Here is a 24,448-nt window from a genome sequence, read left to right on the forward strand (position 1 = left end):
TTTATTGATCAGCTGATTTTAAAATCAAACTAGCAGTATTAATGGAAATATCCTTTGAGAATTAAATAAAAGAAGGAAAAAACAAGTCACAGGGCCTCAAGTAAAACAATCAGTGATAGGAAAATTGCAGTTTATCCATGTTTTTGCAACAACATTGCCATGTGCCTTTAAGGCTTTCAGCTGGTCTATTTTTGGAAGAACAGTATTGTCATATGAAGCATTGGTGTCCTTGTCTGTAAAAATGTGGCATGGTCCTGCATATATTACTTTACACACATGGGATTTGGCATGAAAGGCCAATAACTCTTGCTTAGATCACTATCAATATTGAGTTATGCCCCTTTGCCAATTGAAAAAACATCACAATTTCCAATGACACTTTTTTACCTATTAAAATGTAAAGTAAAATTCCCAATTTGACTTCACAGTCACAGTTTTATTATGACCTTCTACGTCTATTTCTTATAATAGCATTGTATATTTTATAATTTTTACTAAATTTCCAGGACAAATTTTCAATTTCCCAAATTTAGTCAAAACGGAGCAATTTTCTCAACTCAAATCCTTAACTGACGGAAAACAAATCTAAATGGGTACTGTAAATGTCCAAATATAGGGAGGATTTTTTTTCCCCTAGAATTCCCAAGCAAAAAATGCCTGCTTTTTATCTACGGTATTAGGCCTCTGACTTTTTTATTCAATTTCAGGCCGAATTTGTGTCTTCAGAGAAATTAATTTTTGAAAAAAAGAGTTTGTTTAATGAATTTCAAAGGGACATAACTCACCGCCTCGAGGAAGTTATATAACCAGTAGAAAATCAGGATATGGCATGTGAAAAAAAAGTTAGTTATATAAAAAAAAATGGTATATGGTATGATGAGAATATATGCAAAATTATTTTGTATTCAAATAATAAATAAACATGCATAGTGTGAATCATAACATCATAGTGCACGGTCAATGTGGTTCTCAATGTGTGACAGTGTGAAAAACTCCCTCTGTGCATATAAGCAGAGGACAATGATCTATAGTACAAACTGTTTTGATTAGGACATTTACCCTAAAGATATAAATAACAAAATCAAAAAGTATTTACAAATATAAACCAGGATGCAAGTCAACCCATGCATGTAACTTTTGATAATATGAATGTTTCCCTGGTCCTCAGGGTATATGTATGATGTATATATTGATCTGGTGTGGTATATGATTGGTTAAGTGAAAAGAATTCATTATTTTAGTAGTTTAAAATGTACCAATAAAGTTATCAGTTTCTGTCATGTCCTATTCCAAATTAAAGCTGCACTCTCACAGATTGACTCTCTTGATATTTTTCTTCTTTTTTTGAGCGAATTTTTGTGTAAATGTCTTTGAACCAATGATACACTAAACTGCTGACAAAAGATCAGATTGCAGTTTTTCCTATTTACATTCGAAAAAATTGATGTTTTAAAAGGCCGAAAGTTTAATTTTTTTTTAAGAGTTACTTTTTATGCTTTTAGCATAAAAAGTAACTCTTAAAGAAAAATTAAACTTTCGGCAGTTTTCCAAACAACTTAGATCCAGCTGGCCTCAATTTCTCGAAATTCTAGTTAAATTACCGTAGATTTAGATAAATTAAAAAACGTTTATTGTGATTATCATAAAGATAATTCCTGTCTAAAATATGAACACTTTTAAAGAAGTAGATCTATATTAAGCAAATTATTGAAAAACTTAAAAAGTGAGCTTTAAATTAGCTTAATCCTGTTATAAGGGACTTAAAAAGTTTGGGGAAATTCGGGCCAGTGTTCTTATATGACTGTATTGATAACTAATTAAATCAGCTGATTCTACGACAAAAAAATATTTCAAAATGTTAAAACTGTCAATCTGTGAGAGTGCAGCTTTTAGGGCACAAATTTCGTGACACTATTTAAATACATTGGAATACGTCATTGTCATTTTATTCTAAATCTAGCTTAAACCCAATAATGATAAGTAGAAAGAAAAACTTCTTCTTTGTACGCAATTGAATAGAGCATTGGATGGGGTGTAAATAAATCAGTTCAGTTATGTTCAGTTATATTTGGTTTACAACGTATTTAAGGTACATGTAGTGTAAACGGATGTTTGGAGAATATTGTATTTAATTTCAGGATGGATAATGGTATACTTTTTTGCTTTTTCTGTAGCGTTAGAGGTGAAAATTAATGTTTTTGTTTGTTATTAAACTAAAATTTTGCTTTTAAAACAATTCATTATTCATCTTAGATAGTGGTCAACATATTGTATTATGTCAAACGAGAAGGCACTGTATTTCTCAAGTTTTCAAACAAATTTACTTCAGTAAATCAGCATTTAATCATTATTGACTCTAATAAGGTGAAGCAGTAGATTTAAAACAGTGGCTGACTCAGTTAATGGGTAGTTACTACAAACTTTTATTTTGACCACTAAAAACAACAGTCAGATATATTATGAAGTCAGAATAAGACATTAAATTATAATTATAAGTACTAGCAGTTCCATAAAAACCGTCTTCTATTCATGCATTGTCTGAACAAAGAAAGTTTTTATAAAACTGCTCATTCTATATATTTAATGTCTTTTTTATTCAGACTTCAGACTATACGCTGTTAAACCATCCATTTTTGTAAGCAGGGCTTTTTAAAACAAACTGTTTGGACTAATTTTGACTACGCCAGACTGATTTCAGTAACAGAAAATGGCCAAAAAATGGTTCATTTTTTTAATGGTTTTGAATCTCATTGGTCATAAAGGAATTTCAATCCATGCACAAACAATGTTTGTAATTAACATGTCAGGTCGAGGGTCCATACCAATTGAGATTTCAAAATTTTAGAAACCCTGTTTGTAAGTACTTATTAACTTAATCATTTATTACTTAATCTTGTTGCAAATAATAATATATTAAATATATTATAGTACTTAAATATGCTCATATGTTTTTCAATTACATATCGAAACATTTGACAATGTTACTGTTACTTTTCCAAAGGCCGTAGGGCAAATAATCCTTAAAAGAAAATCATTATCATCCTTTAGCATCAACATTTCCAGTGGAAAGTTGTAAAAACACTTAAGTTTTTAAAAATTAAATAATTTCAATCAAGTATAACAATTCAGTACTAACAATTTGCCTGGTTGGAAAAAAGCAAGTTATATATACAAAAACTAAATGAAAAAGCTGAAGGATTGACAGGGCCGAAACATTTCATGCTCGCTGTGGACAGTGGAAAGAGTTTAATTTTTAAGTTTTCTCAGTGCTAAATAAATGTACGGTACATCTAAAACTGGCCATTATTTTTATTTATAACCTTTTTGGTTCTGTTTATTAAGTGTGTTTCTCAGTTCTGTGTATTAAATGATTTCTCAGTTCTGTGTATTAAATGTGTTTCTCGGTTCTGTGTATTAAGTGTGTTTCTCGGTTCTGCGCATCAAGTCTGTTTCCCAGTTTTATACGCATCAAGTCTGTTTCTTTGTTTGGTGCATCAATTACGTCTGTATCTGGGTTCTGAGCATCAAGCCTGTATCTGGGTTTTGAGCATCAAGTCTGTATCTGGGTTCTGAGCATTAAGGCTGTATCTGGGTTCTGAGCATCACGCCTGTATCTGGGTTCTGATCATCAAGTATGTATCTGGGTTCTGAGCATCAAGCCTGTATCTGGGTTCTTTTCTGCACATCAAGATGGTTGCAGTTCTGTGCATCTGAAGCCTGTATCTTGGTTCTGCACATCAAGACGGCTTCTCATTTCTGCACATCAAGTCGGTTTCTCAGTTCTGTGCATCTGAAGCCTGTATCTGGGTTCTGCACATCAAGATAGTTTCTCAGTTCTGCACATCTAGTCGGTTTCTCAGTTCTATGCATCTGAAGCCTAGCTGTATCTGGGTTCTGCACATTGAGACAGTTTCTCAGTTCTGCACATCAAGTCGGTTTCTCAGTTCTATGCATCTGAAGCCTGTATCTGGGTTCTGCACATTGAGACAGTTTCTCAGTTCTGCACATCTAGTCGGTTTCTCAGTTCTATGCATCTGAAGCCTGTATCTGGGTTCTGCACATTGAGACAGTTTCTCAGTTCTGCACATCTAGTCGGTTTCTCAGTTCTATGCATCTGAAGCCTAGCTGTATCTGGGTTCTGCACATTGAGACAGTTTCTCATTTCTGCACATCGAGTCGGTTTCTCAGTTCTGTGCATCTAAAGCCTGTATCTGGGTTCCGCATGTCGAGATAGTTTCTCAGTTCTGCACATCAAGTCGGTTTCTCAGTTCTGTGCATCTGAAGCCTGTATCTGGGTTCTGCACATCGAGACGGTTTCTCAGTTCTGCACATCAAGTCGGTTTCTCAGTTCTGCACATCAAGTCGGTTTCTCAGTTCTGTGCATCTGAAGCCTGTATCTGGGTTCTGCACATCGAGACAGTTTCTCAATTCTGCACATCTGAAGCCTGTATCTGGGTTCTGCACATTGAGACGGTTTCTCAGTTCTGCACATCAAGTCGGTTTCTCAGTTCTGTGCATCTAAAGCCTGTATCTGGGTTCCGCATGTCGAGATAGTTTCTCAGTTCTGCACATCAAGTCAGTTTCTCAGTTCTGTGCATCTGAAGCCTGTATCTGGGTTCTGCACATCGAGACGGTTTCTCAGTTCTGCACATCAAGTCGGTTTCTCAGTTCTGTGCATCTGAAGCCTGTATCTGGGTTCTGCACATCGAGACAGTTTCTCAGTTCTGCACATCAAGTCGGTTTCTCAGTTCTGTACATCTGAAGCCTAGCTGTATCTGGGTTCTGCACATTGAGACAGTTTCTCAGTTCTGCACATTAAGTTGGTTTCTCAGTTCTGTGCATCTGAAGCCTGTATCTGGGTTCTGCACATCGAGACGGTTTCTCAGTTCTGCACATCAAGTCGGTTTCTCAGTTCTGTGCATCTGAAGCCTGTATCTGGGTTCTGCACATCGAGACAGTTTCTCAATTCTGCACATCTGAAGCCTGTATCTGCGTTCTGCACATCGAGACGGTTTCTCAGTTCTGCACATCAAGGTGGTTTCTCAGTTCTGTGCATCTGAAGCTGTATCTGGGTTCTGCACATCGAGAGGGTTTCTCATTTCTGCACATCAAGTCCATTTCTCAGTTCTATGCATATGAAGCCTGTATCTGGGTTCTGCACATCGAGACGGTTTCTTAGTTCTGATCATCAAGTCAGTTTCTTAGTTTTGAGCATCAAGTCAGTTTCTCAGTTCATAGTATCAAGTCAGTTCCTTTAAGTTCTATGTATCAAGTCGGTTTCTTAGTTCTGTGTATCACGTCTGAGTTTCTCAGTTCTGGGTATCAAGTTGGTTTCTTGGTTCTGCACATCAAGTTGGTTTCTCAGTTCTGAGTATCAAGTTGGTTTCTTGGTTCTGCACATCAAGTTGGTTTCTCAGTTCTGAGTATCAAGTTGGTTTCTTGGTTCTGCACATCAAGTTGTTTTCTCAGTTATGCATATCACGTCGGTTTCTTGGTTCTGCACATCCAGTTGGTTTCTGGTTCTGCACATCAAGTCTCAGTTTCTCAGTTCTGCACATCAAGCCGGTTTCTGGTTCTGCACATCAAGTCTGTTTCTCAGTTATGCATATCAAGTCCGTTTCTGGTTCTGCACATCAAGTTTGTTTCTGGGTCTGCACATCAAGTCAGTTTCTTAGTTCTGCTTATGAAGTGTGTTCTGGGTTCTGCACATCAAATCTGTTTCTGGTTCTGCACATCAAGTTGGTTTCTGGGTTCTGCACATCAAGTTGTTTCTGGTTCTGCACATCAAGTCAGGTTCTGGTTCGGCACATCAAGTCTGTTTCTGGGTTTTGCACATCAAGTCAGGTTCTGGTTCTGCACATCAAGACTGTTTCTGGGTTCTGCACATCAAGTCACTGGTTCTGCACATCAAGTCTGTTTCTGGTTCTGCACATCAATTCAGGTTCTGGTTCTGCACATCAAGTCTGTTTCTGGTTCTGCACATCAATTCAGGTTCTGGTTCTGCACATCAAGACTGTTTCTGGGTTCTGCACATCAAGTCACTGGTTCTGTACATCAAGTCTGTTTCTGGTTCTGCACATCAATTCAGGTTCTGGTTCTGCACATCAAGTCTGTTTCTGGTTCTGCACATCAATTCAGGTTCTGGTTCTGCACATCAAGACTGTTTCTGGGTTCTGCACATCAAGTCACTGGTTCTGCACATCAAGTCTGTTTCTGGTTCTGCACATCAATTCAGGTTCTGGTTCTGCACATCAAGTCTGTTTCTGGGTTCTGTGCATCTAATTGGTTTATGGGTACTACGCATGACATCTCACAAGCGTTCCATCATAGCAGACCATTCTTCCCAAATTTTGCAAGTGAAATTGTGCCAGGGTTATTGATGATAATGCCCTTATTTGGCAAAAACTGGAGCAGCAAATGTAATGTATTGATTTTGCTTGTTTAGGTGTTAACCACTCGCCTCCCTAAGGGTGCTGGGTTGGGGAAAATGTACCACAAATTGACTGTTTTGTGACAAAAGGGTATAACCTGTCTATATACTAAACAGCCTTCATCTAATATCCAGATCCAGCATTATATATATATTAAACCTTATATAAATGTGTCCCTTCTTCTTTTATATCATAAGTTATGGGGTTAGTAGGTGACCTGCTATGGGATATACGGGGCAATGGAGACCATATTCTTATGGTTTTCTGCGCCCGCTGTAACAGTATATCCCATGTCGGATCACCTTCTAACCACCCCGTAAAGTATATATCACTTTGACAACCTGTTTACATGTTTAAATGTTTCATTTCTTCATCGTAATATTCATCGGGATCAGAAAAAAGACACCTTTTGGTACGATATAAATTTGGTGACACATGATGGAAAAATATGGGGTCACCGCGTGTACAGTCCTTGATAAATAACCACGTTTTATGATGTCAGTTGTCCATATTATATTTTTGGCCGGTCCAGATCTCGCCAAAAATATAAGATGGACCACTGACATCATTAATTAAACACATGACTTTCGGCCATATGGCATTGTAAGGATCGGTCAGTCAGCCCCCCGAAGTTGAATGGTCCTCAGCTAACGGCCTTGGTCCATAATTATACACCTTCAGGGGCTGACTGGTTGGTCCTTATAATGCCATCATCATGATCCTCATTGGTGTGTAATATTTCTTAATTATAAATATTTTGAAGCAATTTTGAGAGTCTGCAGATTGAATTATGTGAAACTTTCAGTTTCTAAAAATGCTCTTAAAGTCCTGAAGAGTCATTAAAACCCCTTTGAAAACTTTTTACCAAAAAAGGGGGGTTATTTAAAATAGCCTCATTCAATTCAGACTGAATACGCAAATGAATTATAAATGTTGTAATGATTATAATGGCAGACAAAATTGTGGGATAATATTTCACAACGGAAAGAACTATTGATAGTTATCATAGTGAAATTCTCACTTGTGATTTATTGGAAGTTAACCACTTTTTCCATCTCGTTTGCCTGATTTTATTTCTAGGGTCCCTGGTAATCTCTCGATTTCCAGCTTAAATCAGAAAATTAATCAGGAAAATAAATTCTCTGATGAACAAGCTGAGTGCAGTATTAAGTCATTTAATTGATATCAATGCTTATTGTTAAATTATTAAAGTGACACTCTCATTCAAAATCAATACCCACACATGTTAAACAAACATCAACTTTGACTGATAAAACTTCAACTTGTTACTAAATAATGCATTTATAAAAAATATTAATTTCTGATAACAAGATTGTTACAGTGTACTTAAAAGCAGAAAGGGCAAAAATATGTTTTATGCTCATTTCTTTCAAATCAAACTCGGTATCTTTCATAAGAACCGTAATATTTTAGACATTTATTCATCCTTTTTTGAATATCTGGGAGTAAGAGTGCATCTTTAAGCATCTCAGACATTTTTTAATATAAAATATGAAACAAAATGTCCAAGCATTTTGTGGGAAAGTGGTCGTTATGAGATTGCACCGAGAATTATCATCGTTATAATCGTTATGGTGAGAAGAGAGAGAAATTCTTCACAACAAGACACTTATATTGATTGCTGGCAAATCTCTTTGACGTCAGTACGCTGAATTATCAATATCACGATTTCTCCTTCGTCATTTTTGTCACATTTTTTCTGTGTCATAGGATGTGGACTGGAACATCTGTCATATTGCGTATATATAAATGTTCTTGTCCCTATTCCTTATTCTATGATTTATTCACAGATTGGTTATCTTTGCAAAAATCAGCAATCTTGCGTTTGCATGTCTAGTATTAGAAAACAACCAGAATGAATAATTATTATAAATGCTGATTCATAGTTGAAACAAACAAACAAACACATTTTCAGGAAGTGTGGAGCTTTCCATACAAGTTTTAATACTAGCATTTTTTTTTTAGCTTGAATGCTGTTGTATTGTAAATAAATACATAATTTTAATAACTGGTTTTGTTGTATACACATGTGGCGCAAAAGTTTTTTGTTTTTTCTTATGCAATTTTTTCATGGTATTCAGTTTCAATTAATTTACATGAAACTTGGATTGCAATGTACATGGGTGGAAGTGGTCTAGTGGTATATGTGTCTGCCTTTCACCCTACATGAGGTTGTGGGTTTGATCGGACTCAAGAGTGACTTTATGAGCTATCAGCTTTCATCACAATCGAGCTAAATAAATATATATAAACTAAACTAAACAATCTACATAATATGTGAAGCAAGTCTTGCCACTCTGGGCACAGTAAACATGCTAATAGAGTTGTGTCCCTTGATCAGTAAAAGCGTACTCACAACGAAACCTTGGTGTTGCAATTTCCTTCTTATATTGATTCAACCGCATCTAGCAAGGAAAATCTGATCCAATTTAAAACTGGTAAATGTGCTAGTAGAGTTGTGTCCCTTGATCAGTGAAAACAAACTCACAAACCTTGGTGTTGTAATTTTGTTCTTAAATTGAATCAACCACATTTATCAAGGATAATGGGAGCCAATTTAAAACTCCGGAAAAATGCTAGTAGAGTTGTGTCCCTTGATCAGTGAAAACAAACTTACAAACCTTGTTGTTGTAATTTGGTGCTTAAATTGAATTAACCGCACCAAGACAGGATTATCGGGACCCGATGGGGAAACATGTGTTGCATTGTTGATGAGATTGTTGTTCAGATCATCGTGACATCTGTGCTTTTATTTACATGGAAGTAGAGTGCTTCTTATAATAAAAAAGATGAATCAAGATAATAAATGGTGCCATAAATTTTTTTCATTTAACATACCACAGTCAATCTGTTGCCATGAAATCCATACATCCAAAACAAAAGAGGTCTTCCCATAAAGCCTTCAAATCCCTGGCTTATTTATTGCTCTAGATACAGTCTATGGGTTGGAGAATGTGCTATACAAATTAGGACTAGGATGCTCTTAGTAAAGTATAAGGGTTAATGAAAGTGCTGAACAAATTAGGATTAGAACATTCTTTATAAAGTATTAGGGTTAATGAAAGTGCTGAACAAATTAAAGTATAAGGGTTAATGAAAGTGCTGAACAAATTAGGACTAAAACACTACATAAATGAAAGTGCCTAACAAATTAGGACTAGAAGACTCCATAAATGAAAGTGCTTAACAAATTAGGAGTAGAACACTCGATCATTATAAAGTATACAGGTTAATGAAAGTGCTAAACAAATTAGGACTAGAACACTCTTTATAAGGCATAATGGTTAATGAAAGTGCTAAACAAATTAGGACTAGAACACTCTTTAAAAAGTATACGGGTTAATGAAAGGGAGAAACAAATTAGGACTAGAACACTCTTTATAAAGTATACAGGTTAATAAAAGTGCTAACAAATTAGCACTAGAACACTCTTTATAAAATATGCATGTTAATGAAAGTGCTTAACAAATTAGGACTAGAACACACTCTATAAAGTATACAGGTTAATGCAAGTGCTTAACAAATTAGGACTAGAACACTCTTTATAAAGTAAATGGGTTAATGCAAGTGAGAAACAAATTAGGACTAGAACACTCTTTATAAAGTAAATAAATGGGTTAATGCAAGTGAGAAACAAATTAGGACTAGAACACTCTTTATAAAGTCAATGGGTTAATGCAAGTGAGAAACAAATTAGGACTAAAACACTCTTTATAAAGTAAATGGGTTAATGAAAGTGCTTAACAAATTAGGACTAGAACACTCTTTAGAAAGTAAATGGGTCAATGCAAGTGAGAAACAAATTAGGACTAGAACACTCTTTATAAAGTAAATGGGTTAATGCAAGTGAGAAACAAATTAGGACTAGAACACTCTTTATAAAGTAAATGGGTTAATGCAAGTGTTTAACAAATTAGGACTAGAACACTCTTTATAAAGTAAATGGGTTAATGAAAGTGCTTAACAAATTAGGACTAGAACACTCTTTATAAAGTAAATGGGTCAATGCAAGTGAGAAACAAATTAGGACTAGAACACTCTTTATAAAGTAAATGGGTTAATGCAAGTGTGAAACAAATTAGGACTAGAACACCTATATAAAGTATACAGGTTAATGAAAGTGTTAAACAAATTAGGACTAGAACCCTCTTTATACAATCCAAGGGTGAAGGAATATTGTGCTTATGAGGAATTAGATAATCTTTAGATACAGTCCAAGGGTAAAGATGTGCGTAAGGAATTAGGACTAGCTACTTTCTAGATACAGTCTTAGAGTGAAAGAATGTGCTTAAGAAATAAGGAATAAATAATCTCTAGATACAGTCAAAGGTAAAAGAATGTGCTTAAAGAATTAGGACAAGATAATCACTTGATACAGTCTACTGGTAAAAGAATGTGCATTTGGAATTAGGACTAGATAATCTCTAGATACAGTCTAAGGGTAAAGAATGGTCTTAAGGAATGAGACTAGATACTCTCTGGATACAGTATAAGTGTAAAAGAATGCGCTGAAGGAATTATGACAAGATAATCGCTAAATACAGTCTAAGAGTTAGATAATGTGTATAGGGAATTAGGACTAGAAACATTCTAGATACAGTCTAAGAGTAAAAGAATGTGTATAGGAAATAAGGACCTGAAACACTCTAGATACAGTCTAAGAGTACAAGAATGTGTATAGGGAATTAGGACTCAAAACACTCTAGATACAGTCTAAGAGTACAAGAATGTGTATAGGGAATTAGGACCAGAAACACTCTAGATACAGTCTAAGAGTTAAAGAATGTGTATAGGGAATAAGGACCTGAAACACTCTAGATACAGTCTAAGAGTAAAAGAATGTGTGTAGGGAATTAGGACCAGAAACACTCTAGATACAGTCTAAGAGTACAAGAATGTGTATAGGGAATTAGGACCAGAAACACTCTAGATACAGTCTAAGAGTAAAATAATTTGCATAGGAAATTAATTAGTACTAGAATAATTCTAGATACTGGTGTCTTAGGGTATACTTATGTGCAAAAAAAGGACTAAAAAACTCTGATACAATCTGGATGTTCATGCTGTCAGGAAATTAGATCTAGAAACACCATAGATAAAAAAGTGGTAGCTTAAGGAATAAGGATTTTTAAAATTCTAGATACAGTCTTAGGGTAAAATAATGTGCAAAAAAATTAGGACTAGAAAACTCTATATACAATGGACAAGCATTGGCAGTGGCTTGCCAGTTCCCTGATGTGATAGACAGATTGGCAGTCTTTATTCCCCTCTTTGTATCCCTCCATAGACTCACTGTTTAGAGATGGATCTCCTGGGATTGTTTGCATGATTGATTATTACAATGAACACTGTAAAACCGGTTTCTTTCATGCATATTGATGAGTTGGCCAGAATATTACTTCTTTTGTAAACGTTCTTTGAGCATAAAATTGGTATATGTTATAATGCCTATAAATGGGCTTTTTTCTATCATTTAATTGGTTGTCTTTATTTCAGAAATCTGTAAATGGAACATTCAAAATGAATTCTTACTCCCAAATAAGCAATACCTGACAATTAATACAAACTTTTTAATTGACCGAAAAGGATGAATTAATTTCAAAAGATATTGTTCTTATAAAGGAGTTACCGTGTATAATTTGAAAGAAAGTTGCATAAAACATGGTATTTCTACCTTATTCTAAAGAAGATTGATGACCTCCGTAAATCTTTTAGGACCCACCTGTCATTTAATATTTGTGGCATTTTCAGCTATTTAATACATGGTTACAATCTTGCTATCAGTAATTGAACTTCAGTTGTGGTAGTGGTATATCACTCAAATTTTATGTTTGTTATATTATTATAAAGATGAGTATCAGTTTAAATGTTAATTTGAGCCTGAAGCCTTTCATAAAAAATTGTAGACCCTGCATGATATGTAAAATATAAATTTTGAACAAGATTTTGGAGCCTATGAAAAGTATGTGCTAATTAAGGCCCTTGTGTTGTTTTTTAATCCATTAATTGTGTTTCATCATCATAGAGAGCTCGATTAGTACATTATATGCCAGAGATAAGTGGTATTTATTTTGTACTCTGTGACAAATTGATTCATCAATAATTTCTCTTTTCTGTTGTTAGCAGCAAGGCAGGTGATAATTTATTGTGAAGAACTGGAAGGACACTCTAGATATTGATAACAGATATTCTCCGGACATGATATCTGGATGTTACACAACAGTTTATTGTGAAAATTCCATCTATGATAAATGGCCGACTTGTGCTTATGATATTGTGTAGTTTGTGCCCTAAAAGAGAAATTAGGAATAAACTAAGAAATTTAGAAAGATCTGAAGAAGAAAGAATTTTTAGGAGGCTTGAAGTGAAATCAAGAATTTTAGGAAAATATACAAAACGTAAGAATTTTAAGGAGGCTTGAAGAGAAATAAGGAATTTTAGGAAAATATACAAAACGTAAGAATTTTAAGGAGGCTTGAAGAGAAATAAGGAATTTTAGGAAAATATACAAAACGTAAGAATTTTAAGGAGACTTGAAGAGAAATAAGGAATTTTAGGAAAATATACACATTTTAAAGGTGGCTTGCACCAGCTTGCACATAATTTTATTTTGATATTTTTCGTTTTTTAAAACAGGAATCTAACCAGTCTTTGATATATAAATAAAGGACAGCAGAAACTGTCCAAAACCCGGGGAATAAGTGTTTGTCACATTTGTTTGCTGACCGTACTTTGATGTGTGGATATTTTTTGTTTCGCAACCTTTTGTCATATTTTTGGGTGTGATGGGCCTTACTTTGCAGGCTGACTCAAAAGAGTTTGTCCTATTTCATCAATCAATCTTCTAAAGAGTGGATATTCTTTATTCTTCAGGCTGATTTCCAGCATCTAAGATGGACACGTTACTAAGGTTTCGACGCGAGGCGGAGAACCCTGGTCCACCAGACCTGGCCACCACTGTGTCCACAGTGAAGGCCTCTACATCGGGAACAAATCTTGACGCGAGTACGACAACTGAGGTTGCCAAAACAGGCATCCACAAGATCGAGGCTGAGGTGATGGAACAGATCAATAAATGTAAGATTGAATGTAACAGATTGATGTTATAAAGTCAGTGTGTTTTTTTCTGCACATTTTGAGGCAGGCCCAATTTCCCTCCTGAAAAAATATGTAATTTTCCCTCCTGAAAAAAATGTAATTTTCCCTCCTGAAAAAATATGTAATTTTCCCTGCCCAGGTAAAAGAAACCCTCTTTTTTTGAGGAGCATTGACCTCATAATATTTATTATTGTAGCAATATTAGAGAGCCGTATACCTTTTTTGCAAAAAGGACGCTATTTTGCCCTTAACAAAGGGCGGCTCGCCACCATATTCCCTTAAAAGTGGAAAACAACACTGAAAGTAATAGAGTTGAGATAGAGGCTGAAGTGAATAAGCAGAACCAGAAATGTAATATTTAATGTAACGGATTGATGTTATAATTTAATGACGTATTTAAGGCGAGTCAAGTGTTCAGAATTAAAACACTTGGGTTAAATCTGACGACTATTATCATGGAATACCAAATATAATTACCAGAAATGTAATCTTTTAATGCCACAAAGTGACCTTTAGGTTTGTAAGAGTTAAAAGAAGTGTCTAGTACAGAAACATTATCATCTATAACAAATATTGATCAAGCTTGGCAGTCTAACAAGTCAGATTTACTGACCATTTCCATGCCATGGCAAAAATCATTAAAATCATGCAATATTTCCATTTTGATTTGATTAGTTGCTGTGGAATTAGCATATTTATGAGTTAAGCAATACTTTTCTCTTAAATAATGATGCAATACCCGGTCCCAATATCGCAATTATGGTTCAAGCACATTCACAATCACAATTAATTTTACAATATAACATAAAAAGGTTATTCGTAATCAAATATGTTTTTACACTTCTTAGAAGTAAATCTTTGGTCAATTTCTCAATGAGAACTAGCTCTTAAGCAAAAATGTTTTAGAGTAATTGTTCAAAAACAATGAGTTGTACTCAATTACAATTTTTTAATTTTAGAATTGAATTTTCTTTGGATTCTTAATAAAAGTTTTAATTTACACAATTTTGAATCATACTTTGTTTCCTGGGGTTAAATAAGTTGAGATTAAGTTTGATTTGAGTATATTTTGTGAAATAGGCTGGCCAGCCTGCCTATTCTCTGATGATTGACATTCAAAATTAGTATTGTCTGCCCAGCCCGAACCTGGAAAGACACAGACCGTTCATTAAACCTACATCGTCCATATTATGAGCCTATTATTTTGATCGCCAAATCAATATAGAATAATGTGCACTCTTCTTTATGGACACGCATTAAAGACTGAAGATTAGTTCTTTCGAGTTGCATTTCAATAAAGATTGCAAGGCTTATTTATAGTCATAACTTTCTATGTGTAACTGACCCTTTTCGGAGTAAGCTTCATGCCATTAAAAAATCTTATTAGGAAATGAATCGCATATATTCCAGTGTGTGTATACAATGTGATAAATTGCGTCATACATGCTATGTCGGAAGGCAGCATTTTGCTTAAAATAAAGACTTAAATCAAAGAAAACTTTTCCTTTACTACACCATTTGAAATCAAAACAAAGGGCAGTCTATGCTGCTTAAAGAACCGCACCTTCGTTCTATAACCGAAGTTTGATAAGGTGATTAGTTTTATCAAACACTTCGACAAACTTGTTTCCAAAAAAATGTTTTGACAGTGCTCCATCAGACAGCCGTATTGTGAAAAGGTTTGTCAAAGTGTTTTAAGAAACTAAACTGTTAATCAAACTCGGGTAAAAGACGGAAGGTGGGGCTCCATAAGCTGCGTAGACTGTGCTATGTTTCATTTAAAATGGTGAAGAAATAGTGAAGTTATCTTTGTTTTAGGTCTTTATCCGAAGCAAAATATTGCCTTCCGACGTAGCATTTATGACGCAATTTATCATGTGGTATACACACATTGATTCTGCCTGTAACCTAACAGTGGAAACTGAGCAATCTTAAAGCAGCTGAAGGTTTACGACTAAGATATTTTATTGAAACGGGATGATGGTTCTCATGAAAGGAATGCTTCGAGACTCTTTGGCTTTCAATGGTGTTACAATAAAAAAACAACCTAAAAAGCAGTGTCTGGGACTCCAAGATCCTGGTAATAAATTTGTCCAAGAGAATCAATATCACCATAATTAATAAATTGCCCAGTGCAGAGAGATTGGGGAAAAAAGCACTTCCCTGCATAGCTTTGATAATTGTCTTAAAGCTGCACTTTCACAGATTGACCATTACGAGTTTTTTATTTTTTTGTTTTTGAATGAGCCAGTTTTTGCATGAATGTCTGGAAACCAATAATATAAGACTGCTGACAAAATATCAGAATAGGACTGCTGACAAAATATCAGATCACAACTTTTTTTATTTACGCTCGGAAATTGATGGCTGAAAGCGTTACTAAACTTAGAAAAATGAGTATTTTAGCAGTTTTCTAAACGTTTGAGATCTGTTCGTTCGTGTGTTTATTATCTTTATAACATGACTGCGTTGAAGGCTTTGGTACCAAATTCAGCTGATTCTGAGACAAAAAATAAAATTAAAGTCAAAACTGTCAATCAGTGAGAGTGCAGCTTTAACAGGATTGATGGTCTGACAGACAAATTTTTATCATTGTTTTGGTAAGATGTTTGTAACGCAACTACAATAGATATACAAATTTAAATTGTTTCTGTCTGGACTTAAAGCCAAATACCTATTATCATACATCAATGGATTGAAATGACATTACAGGAAACAGAAATCAAATTATATACAGCCTTTGGCATATTGATAGCAATTTATAATCGGCCATGGTCACAATACAGGAATATTCAATGTGGTCACAATTCAGGAATATTCAATGAAAATTATTGCCAAATGTAGGATATTTGCAGAAATAATGAAGAATTGGAGATCAATGGTGAAGCTGGTGCTCTAAGAATAAACAAATGTCTTCACTACATTCCTCTGGAGTAAGATCTGTCTTCCGGAGATTCTTGGTTTTCCGGCATTTTTTTTTTTTTTTTATTCTTAAAGCTGCACTCTCACAGACTGTAGGTATTGACTTTTTTTTATGTTTTTGTCTCAGAATTAGCTCATTTTGGCATCCGAGTGCCTTCAATTTAGTCATATGAGAAAACTCAAAATAGAACATAACTCAATTGTTTTGTAAACTGCTGAAAATTTCATTTGTAATGCTTTTTGTCATAAAATATCAATTTTCAAACGTAAATATGAACACCGCGTTCTGCCCCTTTGTCAGCAGTCTTAAATCACTGGTTTCCAGCATTTACATAAAATTTGGCTCAATTTCCAAGACAAAAAATAAAAAAAGCTGTCAAAACAATCAATCGGTGAGAGTGCAGCTTTAACAGGATTGATGGTCTGACAGACAATTTTTTTTTATCATTGTTTTGGTAAGATGTTTACCCAACTACAATAGATATAAGAACTCTTAATTGTTTCTGTCTGGACATACAGCCAAAAACATATAATCATTTATCATGGATAAAAATGAGATTGTAGGAAACAGTAATCAAATCATGCACAGCCTTCGGTGCATAGGAAGCAATTTTGTATTCGGCCATGGTCACAATACACGAATAGTCAGAGAAAATAATTGCCAAATGTTGCAAAAATGCTGAAAAATTGGAGGGCAATGGTGTCTGAAACTGATCTCAGTGGTTAAGCTGGTGCTGTAAGAATATACAAATGTCCCAGCTACATTCCTCTGGTGTAAGATGTCTGAAACTGATCTCAGTGGTGAAGCTGATGCTGTAAGAATATACAAATGTCCCAGCTACATTCCTCTGGTGTAAGATGTCTGAAACTGATCTCAGTGGTGAAGCTGGTGCTGTAAGAATATACAAATGTCCCAGCTACATTCCTCTGGTGTAAGATCTGTCCTCTGCAGATTCTTAGTTTTCCAGTATTGTTTTTTTTTAATTCTTAAAGCTGCACTCACACAAACTGACAGTTTGGACATTTTTTATCTCAGAATCATCTCATTTTGGCATCTACAGTGCCTTCAATTCAGTCATATGAGATAACTCACATTTTAACATATCTAAATTGTTCGTAAACTGCCGAAAATGTCATTTTCGCCATAAGACATCAATTTTCAAATGTACATATGAAAATTGCAATCTGCTCTTTTGTCAGCAGTCTTAAATCACTGGTTTCCAGCATTTACATAAAATTTGGCTCAATTTCCAAGACGAAAAATGAAAAAAATCTGTCAAAACAATCAATCAGTGAGAGTGCAGCTTTAACAGGATTTGTGGTCTGACAGACAATTATTTTTATCATTGTTTTGGTAAGATGTTTACCCAAATACAATAGATATAAGATCTCTTAATTGTTTCTGTCTGGACTTATAAAGCCAAAAACATATAATCATTTATCATGGAAAAAAATGAGATTGCAGCATACAGTAATCAAATCATGCGCAGCCTTGGGTGCATAGTGCAAGCAATTTGCTTTCGGCCATTGTTGAAACAGTCAAAGAAAATTATTGCCAAATGTTGCCAAAACAATGAAAAATTGGAAAGCGATGGGGGCTAAAACTGATCTGTGAAGCTGGTGCCGTAAGCATAAACAAATGTCTTAGCTACATTCCTCTGGTGTGAAAACTGTAGTCCGCAGGTTCTAGGTTTTCCGGGATTTTATTTTTCTCTCTAATTCTTAAAGGGATTGACACCAGATGGTCAAAAAATCGGCAAATACAGTAATTCATCAAAACAAGACTAGAATTGTCAATATGAGTTAGTATGAGGCTGATAATATATATCACTTTAAATGATTAAAATAATATTTTGTGGCTGTCTTCGCTGAGTTGACCTGTTCAAAAGTAGTGCATAATGGTTTCCCAGTTTATAGTGTGTATATCTAGCATGTGAAAGTCATGTGATTGGTACAGATTATTATATTGACGCTACTTTTAAATTAGCTTGGATTAATGGGGTGCACAGAAACATTGAAATTTGAATTGGAAAAATAGGCTTTGGCGATGTCTGTTAGCCCACTGGCCACCAGGCATAAAACTGGTCTCCTCCCTGTTTCCTCGAAGGTGCTGCCTGGACCGGCCATGGATCCTGACTTGGTCTACTGGCCCCCAGGCATAAAGCCGTGCCCCCAGGCATAAAGCCGTTCCCCTCCCTGTTTCCGCTGTAACTCCCACCAAGGCCCTGACTGGACCAGCTAAGGATATTGACTTGGCCCACTGGCCCCCAGGCATAAAGCTGTTCTCCTCCCTGTTCCCGCTGTTATGTACTTGGGTCCATATAATGCAGTCTTTAAATGTTTATTTTAGGCAATTGCAGATCAATGTCAGTTAAATTGTACTCAAGGCTTGGCTTCAGTTGAAATTTTTGTTCCTTTTAATATACAATGAAAAAAGTTCTCATACTGTTTATATTTGAAGAAATTCTCTGGAAAATGAAGTTTTCTTTGTTATTAATATTATATTAATTATTGTTCACACAAATCTAAGGGTATTAGAAGAGTCGTGAATAACCAGTTTACAATTGATACTTCCCTGAACACTTGATAGAAAGATAATAATGAATATCAATACCACTGTTTGCTGAGAATCAATTAATTATTCATTAGTGGTATTGTCAAAGGACTTAATTAAATCTATAATAACGAGAGAAACATATAAATCTATAAAATAATGAGAGAAACATATGACATTGGTCCTGTTTTAAAATCTCCAGTGCTTAAAAAAATCAATCTTAAATAATGTGGATATTATTTAAATTGCAAATATGGTGGTCCAAATTCCACTCCAGTGCAATATGCTGTATTTCACTCAACCAACGTCGTCATATGTCATGTCATAACAAAAAATTATGTGTTAAAGCTGCACTCTCACAGATTGAACGTTTTGACAACTTTTTTTTTTTTTGTCTTGGAACAAGCCAATTTTTGCAAGAATCCATTGAAACCAGTTACAGTGAAACTGCGGTCGTTCAAACAAGTGGTCGTTCGAGAACCGGCGTTCCCTCGAGGTCGGAGCTTGGTCCCGAACTTTTTTCCTTCTATTTTCATATAAAATATACCAACGCTGCATTGAAACCTAATTATGTCGAGGAGTCGAGCAATAGTCTCGGTCCCAAGTACACAAATCATGCACAAAACCTTATGGCTCCCTCGGGACATTTCCTCGAGGACTGTTTTTTAAAACAGTAACATACAACAAAATGTTTTGTAAAATATCGAAACATTAAAATCATGAACAACGATTAATTGATATTTACCACCTTTCCCGATTTTCCGTTGTCGTTATAACTCAATCCAGTTAAAGTGCTGACTCACATTGAGTTTTTGTGAGTAGCGTCCCTTTTGTAAAAAAGTAAACACTCGTGGTTTTTTTCAATTAATTTCTCAATAAATCATTTTAAAGTAAACATTCAATATATTTCTGAGTGTGTTAACTTGCGTGATTTTACCTATGACAGTTGGTCTCTTCGGTGACGCAGTACAGATACTTACTATTACCGCGTTCTTCCCCGGTCAGATATTTTCGACCTGAAATGGACTTGGAAAAAACCCAGATGAAATTCTAATAGCATAGAAAGGACGCAGACAATTTTTAAGACGAGAATTGGGGGTAAAAAAAGTGCGTCCTATGCATGATATAATACGGTACTTGAAATACACTGAAATATATTTCATAACAGACTGGAGAATTGAAAATCGGGTCGTTCGAAACATCGGTTCCCTTGAGGTTTATGCTCGGTCCCCTGCGAGCTCGAGCGATCGCAGTTTCACTGTATATAAGACTGCTGACAAAAAAAATGATCGCATATTTTTATATTTAAATTGATGTTTTATGCATTTTTCGTAAACCGTTAGTAACGATAGTTTAAGCCATAAAACATTGATTTTTCAAACCGAAATATGAAAATCTACGATCTGATTTTTTGTCAGCTATCTTATATTATTGGTTTGATGATATTTATGCAAAAATTTGCTCTTTCCAAGACAAAAAATAAACAAGTTGTAAAACTGGTATATCTGTGAGAGTGCAGCTTAAAAATGAAGTCAGAACACAAAATAGTGTTATAATCAGGCTTGCTAAAATTTTGAAAATGTAAATTGTAATTCATAAAAAAAAAAAAAATTAAGATATCTGTGAGAGTGCAGCTTTAAAATGAAGTCAGAACACAAAATAGTGTTATAATCAGGCTTGCTAAAATTTTGAAAATGTAAATTGTAATTCATAAAAAAATAGATTTAAGATGAGATTCTAATTCCCTGCTGCATTTCCTACGATGAACGCCGTTATCGCTATTCTTCGGCCTCAAATCCCATTGAAAGCGTACAGACCATAAACTAATTGTTATGGTCATGAAACTGGGTCTTACACTATGAGTATACTGTACATGACTCAGGGTTCCCGCTCTGATCACTACTGTCGCCATTTGCCACAAAAGGCAACAACGAGCTTTTCATAATAGTTTCTTAAAATGACGTAAGCGGCGCATAGAGGTCTTCTATGATTTGGATTCAGTCTCTGCAGTTAATCAAGCATGGCCTTGTTGATATCCTATAACTAGGGCATGACTGGGTTAATTAATTCAGAATTTTATGGCTTTTGTCGAATTACAATGACATCTTTTAATTATAATGGCCCTTCATAGCATAAGTGTGAAAATTGTTTACATGAGAAAAAAAACGTCATAGTCGCCTTATCTTTGAAGTTATCAAACAACGAAGTCAATTAAGACAGAGGGAAGTTATCGCACCTAAGGATGACCCCTGTCCATTTGGGGGATGTGTGAATGACAAACAATGTTTGTCCGGCGTGGTCAAAATTGGCCCAGAGCAGCAAATTGTCGGTTTTTAGAAGCCCGGGGCACAAGTTTATGTCCTGACTTGCGTCACGCTTTATGAGGCCATTATGAAATTCCCTTTTTGGTGAACTCATTTAAAAATTTGTACATCGACTAATAAAATAATTCTGAACACAAAAAATCACAAGATCTCAAAGGTGAAAGTTCGGGAATGGAAAAATGTGCAGCTAATTAATGGGGATAGACAACAGGGATACTTTCCTTTAACAGAAAATCCCAGACTGGAAAAATGAGTACTGGTACCCTTAAAATCCATTAGTATTTAAAATTTAATGTTTTAGAAAGCATGCAGACACAAAGCAATCATCATGACATTAGTAAATGGGAACTGCCATTGCTATGCACAATATGACAGCCTTGAAGAGACTGGAAAAAAAAACGGAATAAAATGTTGGCCTTGACTGTTCAGTACCGAGAACATAATTCTTGATAAACAGGAAAGCAGTAATAATCGGAGGCGGAATGGTTAGATTAATGGCTGCGTAGATGTTATATTTACTGTCCTGGGACTGGGATGATTTAATGCTGTCTAATTATTGTATCTTTATACAGTAACACAGAGTTAAATATGAGACATCCCATGTGAAATCATTACGTAGCTTATCATATTTCTTTGTATGCGGAATTCTACTCATCTGAAAAAAGCTATGGTTCAGTGGCAACTTTGTTTATTTGTCATTGTTTTGTTCAGTATCGACTGAAGCTATTAATGATATATAATTTTTTATGAATAAGTATGTTTTACTGTACATATTTAGCAAATCATGGATCTGCAACACAGTCAGGTATTTTCACCATCTTGGGAAATGGGAATTGGGCCTTTTATAATGATTGGAAATTTTGAATAAAATTGGGACTTAGATATGAACAAGAACACTTAAAACTACATAGATAAGATGAAATCATGTTTATTTCTTTAAAGCTGCACTCTCACAGATTGAACGTTTTGACAACTTTTTTATTTTTTGTATAGGAACGAGCCACTTTTTGCGAAAGTCCATGGGCACCAGTGATATAAGACTGCTGACAAAAAAATAGATCACAGATTTTAATATTTAAGTTAAAAAATTCATGTTTCATGCATTTTTCTTAACTGTTAGTAACGGTTTAAGCTATAAAACACTAATTTTCGAACGGAAATATGCAAATTGGTCCTCTGATCACAAAAATTTGCTCTTTCCATTAGACATAGAATGAAAAAGTTGTAAAAACAGTAAATCTGTGAGATTGCAGCTTGAAGAATATACCAACTCTTTCTTAAATAAACTGTTAAGCCGTCCCAAATTTCTTTATTAAAATGAGGCCAAATGTTGTTGTTGTTCAGGAATACAACACTTAAATGTCAAGTTTTCAGTTCTTGAAACAATATTGCAAGCATAAAATACTTCACCCACAATTTGTGGAATCTTTTTCAACCATTTTTGACCATAATAACTTGCAAAATAATTATAAGAATACTAGATATTTCAAAATTAATATGATTGAAGGAGAAATATTCTCATGTTACTATAATGTACATGAAATGTGGATGTCCTCAACGAAATAGTATTACCTTTAACTTTCCATTCCCTGACTTACATTTGAGGCCCTGTGTGTTGTTTTGTCAAGATTTATTTTATTAGTCAGTGTGAAAAGATAATCAATAGTTTGATTTTGAAATTAATTCATCAACAAAGAAATTTCATCGGGGCCTTACGAATTGTGTGGCAATTTTGATAATGGAGCTTCTGCATCTAACAATGAAAACTATGTATACAAACACTGTTTTCTTTTCATATAGAAGTAAAAACCATTCTTAGTGACTTAAATTCCGTACATGTTCTATTAAACGTGCATGGGTCTTTTTTCTGATTCTGTGACATGAACAATGAATATAGTCACCTTAACCACCCAAACCAAAACAGCAAGCTTAATTTTTGCAGCAAGGTTGTGGCAAGATTGCAATGAAGTGAGTTGCAATCTTATTTAAGCATGCAGCTTGATTGCGAAAGGTACATTCATGCATTTTTAGCACACAGAGTTCTCAAAAAGACACATGCAGGGCATGTTTATTAGGTCATATACGGTACACACCCGCACACAAATTAGTTCTTACGTTTTCAGCTAAGGTAGAGTCATGTCCTTTGGTACAAAAATAATATTGTGTCACAGCAGTTAAGTAAATATCAAAAAGTGGTGTCAGTAAATCTTTCTTTTCCTCTTTTTTAGAAATAGGTTAAAACAAACACTTAAAAATACCTTCTTCCTCAATATTTTCAGTGCCAGTCTGGGCGTTGGTCGCAATATGTGCGGGAGCCATCCTGTTCCTACTGTGCTGTACATACTGCATCTGCAAGCGGTGCTGCTGCAAGAAACGCAAGAAGAAGGAAGGCAAGAAGGGCCTCAAAGGAATTGTGGGCCTCGAAGATGTGAAAATACTTGGACACTCCATGAAAGAAAAGGTATGCATAATTAATGTAAAAATATTTTGTAAAAGGTTAAAAAATTTTATGAAATGTCAGAATGAATGGCCTCACAGGAATAGCGGGCCTCGAGGATGTGAAAATACTCAGACACTCCATGAAATAAAAGAAAAAAAGGTATATATGCATAGGAGTACATTTCTTCAAAGAGAGATGACCCTTGCTTTATTATATAACAGAAATATAGGCTATTGTTGGCATATATATCTTTTTGTGTTCTTCAGACGTTTTATTTAATAATCGAAAGGTTAAGAAATCAATTTAGACAATTTCGTGGTTATAATGCATATAATTTGACTATTACTGACATTTAGGCTATGAAAGATAGTTTTTAATATGTACCTGGTCCATTTATTTTTCAAAATACATATTAATGACTTTTATCCATTACTAAATGACTGTGTGATCTTTATACCCCCACAAACGAAGTTTGAGGGGGTATATAGGAGTAAGCTTGTCGGTCGGTCGGTCGGTCTGTCTGTCGGTTTTCATGGTTTCCGGACGATAACTCATGAAAGGCTTGACAGATTTGAAAATTTTTTTGGTACACAGGTGTAACATCAGAAGATACAGGTCAAGTTCGATATTGGGGCTGGTGGGGCCAAGGTCAAGGTCA

General features: G+C 34.9%; 1 protein-coding gene across 6 annotated transcripts in view; it reads left to right on the forward strand.

Annotated features, from left to right (window-relative positions):
• LOC128237403 (synaptotagmin-1-like) overlaps positions 1–24,448 on the forward strand; it is a 58,341-nt gene that overhangs the window by 5,718 nt on the left and 28,175 nt on the right. For 3 of the 6 annotated variants that reach the window (XM_052952921.1, XM_052952917.1, XM_052952916.1), the window contains exons 2-3: positions 13,326–13,529; positions 23,630–23,811. In XM_052952921.1, coding sequence (XP_052808881.1) covers positions 13,346–13,529; positions 23,630–23,811 — 366 coding nt within the window. In that variant the 5' untranslated portion in view covers positions 13,326–13,345. Of the gene's footprint in view, positions 1–2,027; positions 2,150–12,943; positions 12,967–13,325; positions 13,530–23,629; positions 23,812–24,448 lie in introns of those variants that run through there. The other 3 variants (XM_052952918.1, XM_052952920.1, XM_052952919.1) reach the window with 3 other exon arrangements.

Source organism: Mya arenaria, chromosome 6 (genome assembly GCF_026914265.1).
Source record: "Mya arenaria isolate MELC-2E11 chromosome 6, ASM2691426v1".
Classification (NCBI taxonomy): Eukaryota; Metazoa; Mollusca; class Bivalvia; order Myida; family Myidae; genus Mya; species Mya arenaria.